The sequence below is a fragment of the Podarcis tiliguerta genome, assembly GCF_965153285.1.
Source record: "Podarcis tiliguerta genome assembly, chromosome: 13".
NCBI lineage: Eukaryota > Metazoa > Chordata > Lepidosauria > Squamata > Lacertidae > Podarcis > Podarcis tiliguerta.
The window spans coordinates 9,404,143-9,422,079 of NC_139546.1; the positions used below are offsets into that span (position 1 = coordinate 9,404,143).

Below are 17,937 nucleotides of genomic sequence, written 5' to 3' on the forward strand. Positions count from 1 at the left end.
TTTCCATGGCTTGCCTTTTGAAACACAGGGGGCTTGCAGCACTTAGCTAATTGGGAACCACTCAACTAAAGCATTAATGTATCTAGGCCTGGGACCAGAAAGTGGCCTTCCCAAGTTGTGTTTCTCTTTCACTTTTCAGCTTTGCAAGCAATAAGGATGCTGTACGAAAGCATCCAGGTTAAACTTCCCATCTTGTCTTCTTTATGGGAAGAATAAAACATTCTCTACAACAAAAGCATCACTGTGACTATGACCACGACTCAGTAGAACATACCATATTTTTTGCTCCATAAGACGCACCTGACCATAAGATGCACCTAGTTTTCAGAGGGGGAATGCAAGGGGGAAAATATTCTTTAAAGGGAGCACTGAGCAGAGCCTGTATGCATCCCAGGTTCTGCTCAGCGCTCCCTTTAAAGAGCTGCGTGGAGCGTGTGTGCCGCACGTGCAGGCTTTTCCCCGGGGAGGGAGAAGAGCAGCCCTTCAGTCCCTCCTCCCTCCTCGGGGAAAAGCCCCCAAGAGCCACACACACACTCCACACACCCTTTGAAGGGAGCGCTGAGCAGAGCCTCCCACCTGCATTCGCTCCATAAGACGCACACACATTTCCCCTTACTTTTTAGGAGGGGAAAAGTGCATCTTATAGAGCGAAAAATACAGGGCTTTTTCCAGTGAACCACCCTTTGTTGCTGGTTTGCAACCACCTCCTTGCTCCTTGCACCGGTATAACTGAAATGAACTTGGGAAGCTGCTGTTTCAAATATCATCACAAATCCAATAGGGGGTGTTATTCTCTCAGCCTCAGCTCACTGTATGCCCAAGGTGGAATTATGGCTGGCATCTGTTTTGAGAGACAACAGAGTGGATTTCCGGGGGTGAAGTCAAACTGTTGTGTTGGCAGCTCTGATGTGATATACCTGGGTCACAAGACTGGGCAGTGTGTCTGGAGATCCTGGGCTGCCCAGATAAGACCACCCTGCTCTTGGCCTCGCTGATGTGCTCCAAAGGAAAGCAGAGCAATAGGTTTGACAACAGCTTGGCTGCTAAAGTTGCCAGAAGGATGCAAGACGCCATCCAACCATCTTAGGGACTCCAGATTTCTGTTGGGTTTACTCCTTAGGCTTTTGATATCCCGCAAAGCAGCAGAGGTTGGGGATCAGTTTTTCCCTCTTCCTAGACAGGCCACCTGCCCCTCACTTCCCTCTGCAGCACGGAACTGCCTGCTTGACCGTCAGACCCATGTTTGGCCTCATTCGCTCAATCTGCCAGAGCCTGTCTTTGCATGCGGGGGAAGTCCCTAACTCACCAAGGGTTTAAGACCCATCAACTAACCTCACCGGGTTTAGCTGGCCAGCTGAAGCCGTTCCCAGGGTGTGGCTGCTGTCACATACGGACAGTTTCTAGGAACCGCAGGCGGGAGCTGAGTGCAGGGTGGCGAGCAAAGATGGACAAACTACCCAGCTCTCAAAATACAGCGGATGCTCGGGTTGCGAATGTGATCTGTGCAGGAGGCACGTTCGCAACCCGCAGCACTGCGTCTGTGCACACACGGGTTGCGATTCGGCACTTCAGGGCTGGTTTTGACCTTTAAAGGCCTTCACGACCTAGGACCCTCGTACCTACGGGACCGCCTCTCCCGGTATGCCCACGGAGGACCTTAAGGTCCATAAATAGCAACACCCTAGTGGTCCCGGGCCCTAAGGAAGTTAGATTAGCCTCAACCAGAGCCAGGGCCTTTTCAGTACTGGCCCCGTCTTGGTGGAACGCTCTGTCTCATGAGACCAGGGCCCTGCAGGATCTGATTTCTTTCCGCAGGGCCTGTAAGACAGAGTTGTTCCGCCTGGCCTTTGGCTTGGAGTCAATTTGATTCCCTCCCCCTTTCTTTTTTCCTTTCTCCTCCTGTGATGAGGCTGCATTTTAATATTTTAATGTTGTATTTAACCTTGTTTTTAAGTTGTATTTCAATCAACTTGTTTTTATTATTGGTTGTTAGCCGCCCTTAGCCCGGCCTTGGCTGGGGAGGGCTGGGTATAAATAAAATCTATTATTATTATTATTCTGCACATGCAGAAAGTGCGATTTAGCACTTCTGCGCATGCACGACTGCTGAAACCCGGAAGTAACTCGTTCCGGTACTTCCGGGTTTCAGCAGGTCTGTAACCCAAAAAAAACGCAACCTGAAGCGCCTGTAACCTGAGATATGACTGTACAGTGGTGCCCCGCAAGACGAATGCCTCGCAAGACGGAAAACCCGCTATACGAAAGGGTTTTCCGTTTTGGAGGTGCTTCGCAAAACGAATTTGCTATGGGCTTGCTTCGCAAGACGAAAATATCTTGCGATTCCTGGGGTTTTTTCCCCCTCCCCCCCTTTTTCCCAAGCCCCTAAGCCGCTTAACAGCTGTTCACTAAGCCGCTTAACAGCTGATCTAAGCCGCTTATCAGCTGATCTAAGCCGCTAATAGCCTTTTAGCAGCTAATCCGCTAATCCCTTAAACCTTTAATAGCCGCTAATAGCCTTTTAGCAGCTAATGCGCTAATCCCTTAAGCCTTTAATAGCCGCTAATAGCCGCTAAACCGCTAATAGCGCTAATCCGCTAATGGGCTTGCTTCGCAAGACGAAAAAAACCGCAAAACGAAGAGACTCGAGGAACGGATTTTCGTCTTGCGAGGCACCACTGTACAGCCTTTCCTCCCATCTCAGCAAGCAGAGACGAGGAAACTATAAAACTTCTCATTCCGGCATGTTGATATTGCAATACTCCCAGTGTCCTGCTGACTGGCGCTGGGGGAAAAATCTTAAGTACCTGTCACCAGTCAGCTTGGCAGGGAGGCAAATGATGGGATCTCAGGAATCGCAATACGCCTGCTCCTCAGCTTCTGCCAGTACCAATCCTGAGATGTGCAGGAAGACTGCCATTGATCGCATGTGGAATGCCAATATGTGTTATACAACTTTCGTGAGATTGTTCTCATATAATGTAGGCAATCGGAACACTTTAATCTGTATAAATAGTATTACTTCACGTGGTTCTCTCCTGCTATGAATTGTGTGGAGCAGCGGTTAATAACAAGTTAACATGGGAAACGCAGAAGTGGAAACTGTGAGAACACGGTCGTGGACTTGGATCGAAAGAACTGTGCAACTCCTTCCAAGAGCCCAGGGGAGGTTTTGACTTGTGTTTCTTGAACAGCAGGCTCTCAGCCTCTGCAGTTTGTGGTATGTTTATGTCTGCCTTTCAAAATGGAGAAAGCTAAAAACTCACCCAGCCAAGTCCCTTAGGTACAGAGAAAACAGCAGGTTAGATACCACATGTGGTCTGAAATACACTTCAGCACATTAGGATTTTAAAGTGCCTGGGTGGGTTTATAAAGCAAATTCAACCACATTTAGCGTGCTGACATTTTAAGGAGTGAATGTGGGGCTCCTCTTTCATACACCAAAGCAAAACAAATTAAAAATACACCACATCAGCCCTAAATCACACGGGGGGGGGGGGGATTCTGCTTGTACACAGTTCTTGTATGTTATAAATGAATATGTTTTAAAAAATAGAGAGGACCTAGAAGGTCTCAGAAGAGGATGTTCCTTGTTTTTATTGGTCAAGTACGCATTACATTTGAAATATAAAAAAGTGTTCCAAAAATGTTGCGAATACAGACTTCTATCACACCCCCAGCCCACCCCAAATATTTTGTTCAACAAGCCTCATCCAGGAAACAAGACACGGGGCGTTGTTCTCCTATTAACAGTTTTGCTTTCAAGTCAATAAAATACAGATAGCTTTAATAAGAAACCACATCCTAAGAAATTAAGCTCAGCTGATTCTGACAATATAGTTTGTTGTAATAAATACTGAGCATCTACTCCAAACTGAAGGATTATTTCACGTGAGCAAAAATAATCCTAGCTAGTTGTGGAGAGGCATTTTGCATACATTAAAGGGGAGTGGTGTTATATAAAATACTTGAATAGTGTTACTCCCCCCTCCTACGTAGTAAAGTGCTGAAAATTAGTTTCTCTCCCTCTCCTTTCCACCAGCGGCTGTTTGGTTAGGTTAGGCATTCATTTTGCTTCAACCAATTTCAGACATATCAGTAGGAATAGTACATGACAATGGAAAGGTTATTTTTTATTTTATTTTAAGAGCACCAACAGAGGGCATGTACACAGATGAACTGGTATTTATTCACAAGCCTCTCAACATCTTTTAAGTTGCAATCAGAAGGCTGCAGGGTTCTTTGGGAAAAGAATTGTTCTTGCTGGCTTTACAGGTGAAGCAAGCATTTCAGAGCTCGAGTTTTGTAGCTGAGAAATTGAGCTGGTCTAGGTAATCTGAGATTTTCATTCATCTGAATCTTGAGTTAGAGCCACTACCTCTGTGTGAGAAAGGGCTAATCTGAGTGCCGGTGTAACATTAAAACAGACTTTCAGTTTACTTTCTTCAAACTAGCAAAGGAAAGAGACAATGGACTGTTTGTGTCCTAACATGCAATACTAAGCATGGTTAATAGATCAGTTTATAAAATACACATCACACATTCACAGACATATCAGTTATATGTAGGGTCTTCCGTTAAGATAAATGGGTGTCACCAGCTGCCGCAGGCACTTCTAAAATCTCCTCTAGAGCTAAACAGCTTCTTTCTTAATTGGAACGCTGATGCTTTCATGCCACCCAGCTTTCTAGGTGAGGCAAGCAACTAAAGATGGCCACGTTATTCATCTTAGACTGGAATCTTGCAAATCAATACAACTGAGCAACGAAGCCGTTTCATTTCAGAATAGATCGTTTTCTTGGCCTAGTAGCTCAAGGTCTTCTGAAGAATGCTTGTATTTGGGACACGCCCGATAGTGAAGTTCTATTAGCAGATGATGCTCATCCAGTCTTCAAAAGTTGCTAGCCTGCAAAACGTTTCACTAGCCTGCTAAGAGTACAGTAGCCTGGGGTCTCGTCCACTCAATCTGCCCCAAGCCTGTATTTACATGCAGGAGAAGTCAGAAGTGTCCAGCCCTCCTTCACCAGTTCGATTGACCTTTACGCTGTGGTGAAGGAAGGGGATTTCCTTCCTCTGTGGCTAGCACAGAAACCAAGCAGACAGGTGGAGGGAGGAATAGAAAGAGCTGTCGCTTGTCCACCGGTCTCCTTACTCACCTGCATGGAATACCTGGTTGCTTATGGCTACCCAGCAAGTTGTTGAATACACGGCTGCTCGCTTCACTGTATTTATTTAAAGAATTAATGAAACTCACTTCAAAATAGATTTTAGGGGCAGGACGCATAAGAATTTAAAATCCACAACGCAATATTAAGACATGAATTAAAGGAAAAAGCAACAAAATTGAGAGGAAAAGAACTATTCAGCCAGCTGAAAGCAAGCATTTTAAATGCCTGGGCAAATAGAATCGTTTGAACCAGAAAGAATACGGTGTCGGTGCTACCACCCCTTGCAGGAGAATTTCAAAGTCAGGGTGCCACCACCGAGAAGGCCCTCTCTTTTGTGCATGCATAGTGTCGTCCTCCTATAGATGGGACACAGGGAAGGGCCTCTCCTCTGACAATCTGAATACACAGGAAAGTTGATATGCAAAGAGACGCTTGTTCTGAAATCTGGGATCCGATTGGTTTAGGGCTCTATAGGTAAGCACCAGCACCTTGAATTGGGCTTGCTAGCACATAAAGTAAAGGTAAAGGTACCCCTGCCCGTACGGGCCAGTCTTGACAGACTCTAGGGTTGTGCGCCCATCTCACTCAAAGAGGCCAAGGGCCAGCGCTGTCCGAAGACACTTCCGGGTCACGTGGCCAGCATGACATCGCTGCTCTGGCGAGCCAGAGCCGCACACGGAAACGCCGTTTACCTTCCCGCTAGTAAGCGGTCCCTATTTATCTACTTGCACCCAGGGGTGCTTTCAAACTGCTAGGTTGGCAGGCGCTGGGACCGAACAGCGGGAGCGCACCCCGCCGCGGGGATTCGAACCGCCGACCTTTCAATCGGCAAGCCCTAGGCACTGAGGCTTTAACCCACAGCGCCACCCGCGTCCCTTGCTGCTAGCACATAGGCAGCTTATATAGTTCCTTCCCAACTGATGTGGCTTCTGCACAGTTTGCAGGGCCATTCCCACACATAATACATTATGCAGTAATCCAGTCTGTGTTATCAAAGCACGGACCACTGTGGCCACGCTACACCTGTTCTAGAAAGGTTGTAGCTGACCACTTGGGCCTCGAGTGACAGCAATGGGATCAAGGAGCACACCCAATCTATGCACCTCCTCCTTCAGGGTTAGCTATCTGTAAAAGGACATATGGCAACAACGATGAATGACAAGAGAAAGCAATGGAGGACTCTGCTCAAACCCACCTTAGGGCATCCTTCACCAGGCTTTACAAACCCACCTTTAGAGTTAGAGGAGATCTCTGCAGAGCTGCAAAACCACTTAAAAGATCAGCGAAGCTTATTGAGGAAGGGGAAAAAATAGCTTAGAAAGAGCCTAAAGGTAGTTGAGATGAGAGATTTGTGTCCGTGTGTTGTGTTGGCTCAATGTCTGTAAAGGAGCGGGGGAACTAATTCCTCATATTTCTGTTAGAAAATTAAACAATACTGAATCGATGTCAAATTCCGTAGTATAAAACTGTGGGGCACCCCACAAATAATGCCCAATTTTATGCTGTATTTAAAATTACACAAGTAGAAAAAAAAGTTATGCTTATTAATAGTTTAATGTATGAAGGAAACATCCAGACTGCTGTATATGTAGATACATCTGTCACATTAAGTAGAGCCTGACATACTGAAAAAATTTACTTTCTGCGTAGCCATTTCTGTTATGTAAACAATTGTACATTTATTTGCCATTCTAAAACTTCGGGATCAAGTTTACATAATTTTGCTAAATTTCTGTGTATGCCCAGAAGCAGCTTACAGTACTAAAAACCAACCAGCCAAAGAACAGCTTCAACAGAAAGTTATGTCCCAAAAATTAATAATAATCAAAGGGGAAAGAAAAATGAAACTAAGAGAGGCTAAGTGGAACCATATGACGGCAGGGAATGGGCAGTCACAATGTTCACAGAAAAGGGTCAGTTAGTACGCTCCTCTGCAAAAGCCTACATCAGTCCAACCTATCAGAAGAATGATCTGAGAGACGAGGAAAACGGTGCTGCCATTTGCATCCTCCTCCAAGCCGAAAGGAAATCTCCGGGCTATCCAAAGAGACCTCCCCCGCTCAACCCAGCTGGTTCATATGCACACTGTTCATATGGGGTGTCCACGTTCCAGTCCATACCTGAAGAAGAAGAAGAAGAAGAGCAGCGGGGTTAAGCTATGCAGAACCAGATGTTTCATATAGGTATAAAAATGGATTGCAATAGGGTTTTCTACTGCCTGGCTCTGTATTTCAAGGACAAACTACTGTACGCATCTCAATTTACTTCTATTTTTAACCCTGTGTGAAATAATCTTAGCGTGCGTACAACTACACTTGTAAACTGCTCAGAAGCCCATTTCGGGATTAGGTGGAATATAAAGCAGCAGCCGTACTAACAGCAGTAGTAGTCATGACGAGTATAATAGCTGTCAGGGAACTGCCATCAGCTCAGAGGCGAGAGGTGGAAGGGCAGATGTGTTATAGGGAACCTCCGAAAATCTTGCAAAGCAGTTCCTCCTCCGGAGAGGAGGGAAGCCCCACCTCCAGTGGGTGGGACCAGGGGATGCTAGGGAGAGCCTCAGCACCGACCCTGAGCAAGCCGGAGAAGAGGGAAGTACCCCTTTGCCAGCGCCCACCCGGCGCAGGGAGAGGAGGAGAAGGTTGGGGGTCAAGCGACTGTTATGGCAGCCCTGTTATGGCAGCCCTGTTCAGGGAAGTTTTTAATATGTGACATTTTAGTGTATTTTTCATCTTTGTTGGAAGCTGCCCAGAGTGGCTGGGGAAACCCAGCCAGATGGGCGGGGTAAAGGTAAAGGTAAAGGTACCCCTGCCCGTACGGGCCAGTCTTGACAGACTCTAGGGTTGTGCGCCCATCTCACTCAAGAGGCTGGGGGCCAGCGCTGTCTGGAGACACTTCCAGGTCACGTGGCCAGCGTGACAAAGCTGCTCTGGCGAGCCAGAGCCGCACACGGAAACGCCGTTTACCTTCCTGCTAGTAAGCGGTCCCTATTTATCTACTTGCACCCGGGGGTGCTTTCGAACTGCTAGGTTGGCAGGCACTGGGACCGAACAACGGGAGCGCACCCCGCCGTGGGGATTCGAACCGCCGACCTTTCGATCGGCAAACCCTAGACGCTGAGGCTTTAACCCACAGCGCCACCCGCGTCGTAATAATTATTATTATTATTATTATTATTATTATTATTATTATTATGCTGGGGGAGGTACAAGGACCGACCACTCCCAGATTCTGCTAGCGACTGAGCCAGACATGAACTTGCGACGCTCTTCACTGTAAATAGTTTTGCACTAAGAATAAAGCCTGGAAAAGACAGTCCGGAGTCTTGCCTGTTTGCTCTCGAGGAACCACACCACCATCTGACAATAACATTGCCACCACTATGTCACATGCACTTATCGCTTCTTTCATTGCAAAAGCAAAAGGGGGACATAAAACGTGTAACATCTTAGGGAACGTGCTGGCTAAAGGCTTGTAAAACAAAAGGAGTGTGGAGTGCTAGGACTTAGGCAATGGGGCTTCGCTGTCCTGCAAAACTCCATGTTTCTGCCTTTCCGTTCTTTTCTTCTTCAACATCATTTTCTGCAAAAAAAAGAGAGGCCAAAATTCCACGGGAACTCGGCTGTTACCGTGATGAGATTAGTAAACAGCACAAAACTTGAGTTGCTTTAATGCACCATCAGTGCAGTGATAACATATGAAAAGTGCCACCAACTCAGGCCATCTAAGTCCAGCATCCTGTTCTCGCACTAGTTAAACTGGTGCCAAAGGGAACTCTGCAAGCAGGACCTAAGAGCAGCAGCATGTGATCCCCAGCAACCAGTATTAAGCATATTGCCTCTGACTGCAGAGGTGGTAATTTAAAGGCCGCCTCTGCTCCAAAAACTCATCCACAACTCAGCACTAGGGTTACACATCTGTTATGGAATTAAAAATGCCATGTTGGGTATTGGGCCAACTAAGTATGTGGCAGGTTCATGGTCAGACATATGTGGAATAGTCAGTCTCATTCAACCAACAGGCTTAAGCTTAATTAATGCATGAAGGGGTTAATGCCATAGAGTAAGCTGTTCTGTCAGGCTTAGCTGGGTCACTCCTCCTCACCTTGGGAAGAAAGTAGTCAAGCCTATTGTTCCCCTTTTGTCTACATGTGAACTCTGAGGAGCTCTGAGCCTCCAGCCACATGGCTCCAACAAGCCCCTCTTGAGTTCCTATACCAATAATTTAGGAACTTTCTTCACTTTGCAACCAGACCAAGTTTTACTGCCTGTGCATCTTTTTCTGACTAATGTATGGGAAAGTACATGAAACAGACAATTGAAGAGTTTGTAAGTAAGCCCATTTTTAAATTGCCATACGTGAGGTCTTTTCCTACACCGGGGAAAGAGGGAAGTTTTGGAATTCAGAAGGGTGTATTTTAAAGGTCTAACAGCCTACGTTTCCACGCTTTACTTTGCTGCGTATTTTGCCATTTTAAATCTCTGCTGGGGTTCTTTCACCAAAGAATACTTGCCCCCTAACTTGGATCTCGGCATCCAGGAATTCTCCTGTTAAACCTAATTCCCCCCCCCCCCCGGTCAATCAACACTTTTAACTTGGAAAAGGAGGTGGAATGGTAATGTTGTAGCTTGAAAGTGACTACGCGACCCCTGAGCTTACCGTCTGAGGGCCATTATTCTCTGTGGAATTTGAAACCATCTTTATAAGCGAGTTCCAAGATGGGTCAGCAGCATGAGGTCCATTGAATATAGGCCCCCCAGTACCATCGGCAATGGGTGCGACAGGAGGAATCATTGCGTTCCCATACACTGAGAAAGGCATGCCCTGTAAGGGGGGAAAGAGCTAGTTTATCATGCTTTATATTTCTACAGTCACAATAAATGTCATTTCATCTCTCAAATTTTGAAAAGTGTGTGCGTTTTCATCCCAATTATAAAAGCAACATAATCTGCCAAATAAATTTGTTTCACAACTTCTCTGCGAAATGATTTTGAATTGCCGTATTTTTCGCACCATAAGGCGCACCTAGTTTTTAGAGGGGGGAATCAAGAAACCTCGTGCAACCTCTTCAGCCGGGAGAAGCCAAGACAGCGAGCGTGATGGATCCAGCCGGGAGAGGCTACGCTCAGCTAAAGAAGCAATAACCACACGCAGCCTCTCCCAGCTATGGCAATACCCCCACCTCCCGCAAAAGCCCACAGGAGCCGCACACCCTTTAAGGAATGTGCGGCTCCTGCGGGCTTTTCTACAAGGAGGGAGAAGGGACTGGCGGCGTCAGTCCCTTCTCCCTCCTGGGGAAAAGCCCCCAAGAGCCACGCAGAGCTTGTGTGTGGCTCTTGGGGGCTTTTCCTGCCTGCCTCCCCCTGCATTCGCTCCGTAAGACGCACACACATTTCCCCTTACTTTTTAGGAGGGGGAAAGTGCGTCTTATGGAGCGAAAATACGGCACCGTATTTTTCGCTCTATAAGACGCAGCAGACCATAAGACGCACCTAGTTTTTGAAGGAGGAAAACAAGGAAAAAAATATTCTGAATCTCAGAAGCCAGAACAGCAAGAGGGATTGCTGCGCAGTGAAAGCAGCAATCGCTCTTGCTGTTCTGGCTTCTGGGGTAGCTGCGCAGCCTGCATTCACTCCATAAGACGTATTTCCCCTTACTTTTTAGGAGGGGAAAAGTGAGTCTTATAGAGCAAAAAATACGGTAATCGTTTTGAATTAATAGTTCTGTGTGTGTAAAGGTGACCCAAATGTGGCTCCCAGGAACCTCTAGTGCTGCTCCTGGTCAATTTAAGGAAGTAACTAGGAACAGTCAGGCAAATTGATATTTGCTCACCCTCTGGCTATAAAGAGGTTTATAATAAAAGGCCCACCTACTAAAAAGGAATGACAAAGGTAATGCAGGTTCCGATACAAAAAGCAAAATATGGTGTAGCTTTTAAACAGGGTATGCATATTAGAAAACTTCTATGTCTGAGTTTCTAGCAAAAAAAAACAGCGTTTGGATCGTTACCCCAACTTTAGGGAAGTCCATGTATCCAGCAGGGACGTGCTGATGGAATGTACCGGAAGGAGTTACAATTCCTGTGCTGTCTCTCTCCATTGTTTGATGTTGTGAGAATACACCTGGATCAGACATTGGTCTGTGGATCATGTGGTTCCCCATTCCGCTGTGACACCAATCTACTTTATCTGGCAAGAAAGAAGTGGGGATTACCCATTAGTAGCACGCTTTAACCTAAATTATTCCGTTGAGGTAGTAGCAGTTAGCGTCCTGAACACTTGGCAGAACCATCTAAACAAGAAGTACAGAGCCAGACTGGTCATTGGAAAGGTAAGGTATACTTAGCGGCAGCTAATGCTTCATGGTGAGACTAAAAAAAAATTTTATGTTCTTAAAGCAGGATTAAATCATTTGTGAACTTTAAATTAGTCAATTCATGAACAATGATGCAATGCAGATTCGTCAAGGCTACCATTTGTAGTGGGAATGTTATTTCTGCATTTTAAGTTGTCCTAATCAACTGTCTTTTTAGGACAATTAGGACACGGGTGGCGCTGTGGTCTAAACCACAGAGCCTAGGGCTTGCAGATCGGAAGGTCGGCGGTTCGAATCCCCGCGACGGGGTGAGCTCCCGTTGCTCAGTCCCTGCTCCTGCCAACCTAGCAGTTTGAAAGCACGTCAAAGTGCAAGTAGATAAATAGGTACCACTCTGGTGGGAAGGTAAACGGCGTTTCCGTGCGCTGCTCTGGTTCGCCAGAAGCGGCTTAGTCATGCTGGCCATATGACCCGGAAGCTGTCTGCAGACAAACACCAGCTCCCTCGGCCTATAGAGCGAGATGAGAGCGCAACCCCAGAGTTGTCCGCGACTGGACCTAACGGTCAGGGGTACCTTTACCTTTACCCAATCAATTGTCTTAGCTCTCCTCTAATAGAAAATCAGAAGATGTTTATCATGTATGGCTGTTCAGGGGCAATACATACCAGCTTGGTTTCCTCCTATCCCTTCAAAAGACCATATACCACTGTGCCCCACTGGAGTGGCCAAGTTGCTCCCTATAACAGAGGGTGTAGACGTTCCAGTTTGTCTGATACGCGCAGAACGCTCTGTTCCAATTGGGACAGGGACCTTTCTGTCCTGAGAGACATTGCTGGGTTTTTCTGACCCCAGGGAAACAGACGAAGGGGTAGGAGATGGTGCTCTAACGCCAGCAGGCACTGGCTGAGCAGGTGGTTCTAGAGGAAAACAAATATTTAAACGAGTTACAGACATCCGTCCTAGTATTTAAAGGCAATATGACGGCATTCAAAAATACTCTCTCTACACCAGTCTCGGCAGAAGTAGCAATGCAAGCCCAGGAAATTTCATGACTTGTTAAAACAGCATTAGCTACAAAAAGCCTACTAGAGGTTTGCCACATTACGCCACACTGAGCCAGTAGTTTAAACCTTTTATAACTGGCTTTCTATAATCAACGTGCAATGGAATGAATCTTTGTCAGTTGCAAAAAATCACTGCCAGAGTTATCAGAACTCAATAAATTAAAAAGTGATCACTTAGGATATAATGGTGCTTTTTGCAAGTCATATTAAGCCACAGTTAAAAATGAACTGTGGTTTAATGTGAACGCTCAGTGTGCTGTACATACTTGACGAAACGTTCTCTCTGCTCTACTCCTGCTGCTTGAGAACAAGGCAGAGTCTGGCTTGTTGTGATGTTTCTAGTTTGTTTCCTGCAAACAAATCAGGAGTAGTAAGCCGAGAACTTAATGCTCAAGGTTTATTTGGAGAGAAATTCATGAGCCAGGGTTTGCACATCAGATCTGCAATGTTTTTATTATTATTATCATTATTATTAACTGACCCAGACCCTGCAATGAGCATCTCAGGCCCTTCTTCACAAGAGGTCAGGAGGGTGGCAACATGAAAACAGGCCTTTTCTGTGGTGGCTCCCCGTTTGTGGAATGCTTTCCCCAAGGAGGCTTGTCTGGCACCTTCATTACATATATTTAGACACCAGGCAAAAACATTTCTGTACAGGACTTTGGCTGATTAAAATTCTATGGCCTTTTAAATGTGTTTTGGGTGGTGGTGGTTATTAGTGTCTTTTTGCTTATTATGCATTTTGTGTTCTCATTTTGTATTTTTATGTTGTGAACCGCCCTGTGATTTTTGGATGAAGGGTGATACACACAAAATTTAATAATAATGATGATGATGATGATGATGATGATGTTAATAATGGTTTTCTGCTGCAGCACCAGCTGAGCTACAGAGCACCAGACTTTGGTCTATAATTAGGCACACAGCATTAGCGCTTCATACCAATGGATTAGAAAGAAGTACTTGGAACAAAGCAGAGCAGATCTCCCCGAAAAGGCAACCGTCTCACTCTTCCCTGCGTCATCCAATTCAGAAGTTGGAACACCCAGAGTTATATTACAGCAACAAAATAGTGTGGGTTGTTTTTTTTTTAACAGCTTACCATTTGATGCAGAGGAACATGGAGGCAATAGGTTCAGTGGAGAAAAATGCTGTCTGTTAAAATTAGCAGCTGCCGGTGCTCCCCCAAGGGCTGTTCCTGGTGCATATACTTGACTGCTTGAAAGGTTCGAGGCAAAGGTACCCAAGTGCGCAGAAGGTGGTGTTACAGAACCATATGGTGAATCCATACTGACAATACCTATAGAATGATGTGCAAAACGTCAGTACTTTCTGCGAAAATAGCAGCATTCAAAGCAGGAACTTAACTTTTGCATCTTGTACAGTTTGCTTCCAGTTTGGACTAAAATAGGGATTCTATTCTATGGAGCCTGGAAAACTAATTTGTTCCAGACTGCTTTTCTGTAACAGATGTTTTTATGGCACTGATTCCTGAGACTATGTGCTGCCTTATAATCCTGTATTCTTACGGTTTGACCATTCAGATATATCTCAATGGATCAGTGATTCTACTTGAAATTAAACAAGATGCTCAGTAACCCACATTTAAAACCATCTCTTTGGAAATTACACCTCCAGCATACTTTCAAACAAATAAAACATCTGCCTTATCCTCTCATGAAGCATAGCACCTATGGGTTATAATTTTGTTCTCATTTTTAATTCGCATCCATTTCCGTTTGTTTTCCCCATTCATTCTACACTGAAGCCTCTTTTGCCAGTACTGAGTTGCTCTATAAAGTATAAAAACTGCCTGTGTTTTAGGGAAAATATGTTATGCAAGCCAAAATCAAGGCATCTGTCAAAATCTCTTAGTAATGTTTGCATGGCAGACTCAGGGGGAAAGGGCACGAGAGCAAGGGGTGCTCCTGTTTCCAGCTGGGCTACAGGAGACAGAACCACTCAGCAGCCAAGTCGTTGGACTGATGTGCCCTTGCTGTCCACTCTCAGTCAGAAGAAGTGGAGATAAATTTTCTGTGCCAAGCCTGCCAGCTACGTGCAGAGCAGCTGACTCTGAGAATTCCATCCCAAATTCCCTACAAAAATAAAAATGCATCTTTGACTTCGGAACTGTGTTCTGCCCGGACACTGAGGTCCAGCTCCGAGGGCCTTCTGGCGGTTCCCTCACTGCGAGAGGCCAAGTTACAGGGAACCAGACAGAGGGCCTTCTTGGTAGTGGTGCCCGCCCTGTGAAACACCCTCCCATCAGATGTCAAAGCGATAAACAACTACCTGACATTCAGAAGACATCTGAAGGCAGCCCTGTTCAGGGAAGTTTTTAATATGTGACATTTTAGTGTATTTTTCATCTTTGTTGGAAGCCGCCCAGAGTGCCTGGGGAAACCCAGCCAGATGGGCGGGGTACAAATAAATTATTATTATTATTATTATTATTATTATTATTATTATTATTATTATTATTATTTTAAAGGGTTGGGGAAAAGTGGGGGTGCAGGGGAAATCAAAGGTCAGAAGAAGATGGGAACCTCAAGGGTCTCCAGGTGACCAGGGCTTCTCCCCCACCACCAAACTGGGCTACTCTGGTCTACAGAGCTCACCCCGTCTTTCAACCAAGAGAAGGGACTAAGCTGGAATGTGGCAACTGCATTCTGGCCATGGAGGAGTATAGATAGGAGGCTGCACAACCTGAATCTATTCTTGAAAGATGCAAAGAATGCTTGTACAATCTCCCAATTCACTCCTCCATCTATTTTCACTGCAGATGATCCTCAGCGGGATTACCTATGTCCGGATCAAAATCTAGCATCTGAAGAACTGGATCAAAAAGAAGTGACAAGGCACGTTCTAGGGGAAACTGACAAACTGCAAACAAGTCGCCTGCTCCAGTTGGCATCCAAAATTCTATGTCGGTTAACCTAGCCACTGTTTTGGTTAAATTTGGGGAAATAAATCATTATTTAAAAAAATCATAGAATCATGAAGCTTACAGAACAACAAGCCTTTCTGGGGAAGAATCACAGCATGCCTTGTATAAAGGGAAGTTCTACCATGCCAATCTTTTACTTTGAGAATGTTAGCAAGTATATGAATAGATGTGATCTAGTCAACATTATATACCTGGATTTTCAAAAAGCTTTTGACAAAATCCCTTACCAAGGGCCCCTAAATAAATTTGGAACATTGTGGTTTCCCTATGGATTAGTAACTGGTAATGGAAAGAGAAAAAGGAAGCATGGAAATCTCCCAAGGATCAGTATTGGGACTGGTGCTATTTAACTTGTTCATAACTGGACTAGAGTCAGCAGCGATGCGACCAAATTTACCAATGAAACCACGACAATGAATGGACAGCAAAACAGCAGGCGAGGCTCAAGGGTTAAGTGTAAAGATTTGCATGCTGGGGCAACCTCCCATCCCCACCCCACCCCGCCCAACTGCACACACACAGATGGATCGATCAGACCCGAAGATCACTTTATCCTTGCAGAATATAAAGAAATATTCACCTGAGGGACTCGGAGCTGGTCTCTGAAGTGGGGGCCTAAAACCTGGGGCTTTGGAAGTATCTAACTGGTGCAATGGATCAGAGTTTGGCAGAAATGACGACTTCCCAGACAGAATGGATTCCGGCGCTGCCTGAGACGACAAGACAGATCCGCCCCAGAAGGCGTGAGCAGAGGCAGGGCCGTTCTCAAACAGTGTGCTGAAGGGCCCAAACGGCAAAGCGGTGCTGAAATTTGGAGCCATGGGCTTGTTTGCCGGGTGGACAGAATTTTGAGAGACACTTTGCGTACTTAAGGTAGAAGGAAGTTGCACTGACGAAGGAACACTGTGGGGTCTTTTGATGTGGCTGATATTGAGGACGGCAACCGGAGAACTCTGAACGGGAGCGGAATTCTTGTGCACGGGGTTTGCCCCATGGGATGGTAGCCTGATCGCGGGGCTTTCCATTTTAGCTGGCGGAGACGGCTGAGCAGATCCCGCCGATGCCTGAGGCAAGAGATAGTTCGCTGGCGTACTAGCAGGCGCAACTACCGGGGCAGCGGAACTCGCAGTTGCTAAGTTTGGAGGCACGGCCATTCGCGGATCTTGTGACGGAACCTGAGGCTGCTGCAGAGGTGGCCTTGCTTCCTGGGAAACAGACCCGAGTGTCTGCGGCTGAGCAAGATGCTCTGATGGAATCCCAGAAGAGCCGCTATTCGCCTGCCTGTTGCTGGTCAGATTTGCTGCTTCCGCTGCTGGGGGGCAACTGACTTCCTGGTCCGAGGAGGGCACCCCTTTGCTCGGAGAACTCGCGACACATTCTGAAGGACTGCTTCTGGAAACCCGGGCTGGCTGGGCCGGCGGTGAAGGGGAGGAAGTGGACGACACAGGGTGGTGCTCTTTGGCAGTAGGAAAAGGGTAGGTGGCGGTAGTGGGCGTTGTGCTGTTGTTGCTGGCCGTGGTTGCAATGGTGGTGGTGGTGGTGCTGGATGTCTTGACCACGGTGACAAAGAGCTGCCTTCGGACGGAAGGGGAGCTGGGGCTGCCATTTGCAGGAGGAACAGGCACAGCAGACACGGCTGGACTTGTGGTGGCTGTTGGGCTGGGAGCCGACGAGGCCGACGAATTCACCTGAGAACCGCTGCTGTTCTGATTGTTATGGCGAGGCACCGTGTGAGGCTTAGGTGAGTTAGTAGCTTTTGCGGGGCTGAGAGGCCGAACGGGGAAAGGACCCCAGGTGGACTGAGCCGGCGGGAACGTCCCTCCAAAGTGGGTCATGGGTAACCTCGGCGGACGGATCTGCTGGAAAGTCTGAGCAGCCAGCAAGGCGTGTGCAAACTGGGGAGGAGGGTAGGCCAGCGGCAGAGAAACTGGAAACCCAGGCCGCACGTTATTCACCGGGTTCTTGACTGCTTTATGCGTCGGTGCTGAAGGGAGGACAGGCACGGAAAGCGCTGTGGCCATCTGAGACGAGGAGGAGATTGTGACAGTGGTCACCTTGCTCCCAGCGACAGAATTGTGGGTAGTCGTGGGGCTGGCGTGAGCCCCTGTTTTGGGATAGGCCGCAGAGCTTCTCAAACGGTTCTTTGGAATGAGTTCGTCGATTTCTTTGTCGGGATCCTTGATCAGAGCATTGATGAGCTGTGTTGCTTGTCTTGTTGATTCCGTGCCTCCCCTGTAAGAGAATAATAGAATTGTAGAGTTGGAAGGAACCCTGAGGAGCATCTAGTCCACGCCAACCCCTGCAATCTCTTGGTCAACATGGGGGTCAAACCCTGAGATTAAGAGTCATGCTCTACTGACTTGAGCTCTCCTTCAGGTCTAAACGCATCCTTCGGGAATAAATGCATGAAGACAATTTCTTCATTTGTGGATAAGCTTAATAAGA

At 46.6% G+C, this 17,937-nt stretch overlaps 1 protein-coding gene across 7 annotated transcripts in view; it reads right to left on the minus strand.

Annotated features, from left to right (window-relative positions):
* Positions 1–6,700: 6,700 nt before the first annotated feature.
* The window catches only part of ANKRD17 (ankyrin repeat domain 17), a 107,566-nt gene continuing 96,329 nt past the window's right edge, over positions 6,701–17,937 (minus strand). For all 7 annotated transcript variants that reach the window (XM_083407358.1, XM_083407355.1, XM_083407356.1 and 4 more), the window contains 6 exons: positions 16,073–17,724; positions 13,648–13,845; positions 12,147–12,398; positions 11,175–11,353; positions 9,825–9,989; positions 6,701–7,285 (listed from right to left, as the gene is read on the minus strand). In XM_083407358.1, coding sequence (XP_083263484.1) covers positions 7,226–7,285; positions 9,825–9,989; positions 11,175–11,353; positions 12,147–12,398; positions 13,648–13,845; positions 16,073–17,724 — 2,506 coding nt within the window. In that variant the 3' untranslated portion in view covers positions 6,701–7,225. The remainder of the gene's footprint in view (positions 7,286–9,824; positions 9,990–11,174; positions 11,354–12,146; positions 12,399–13,647; positions 13,846–16,072; positions 17,725–17,937) is intronic.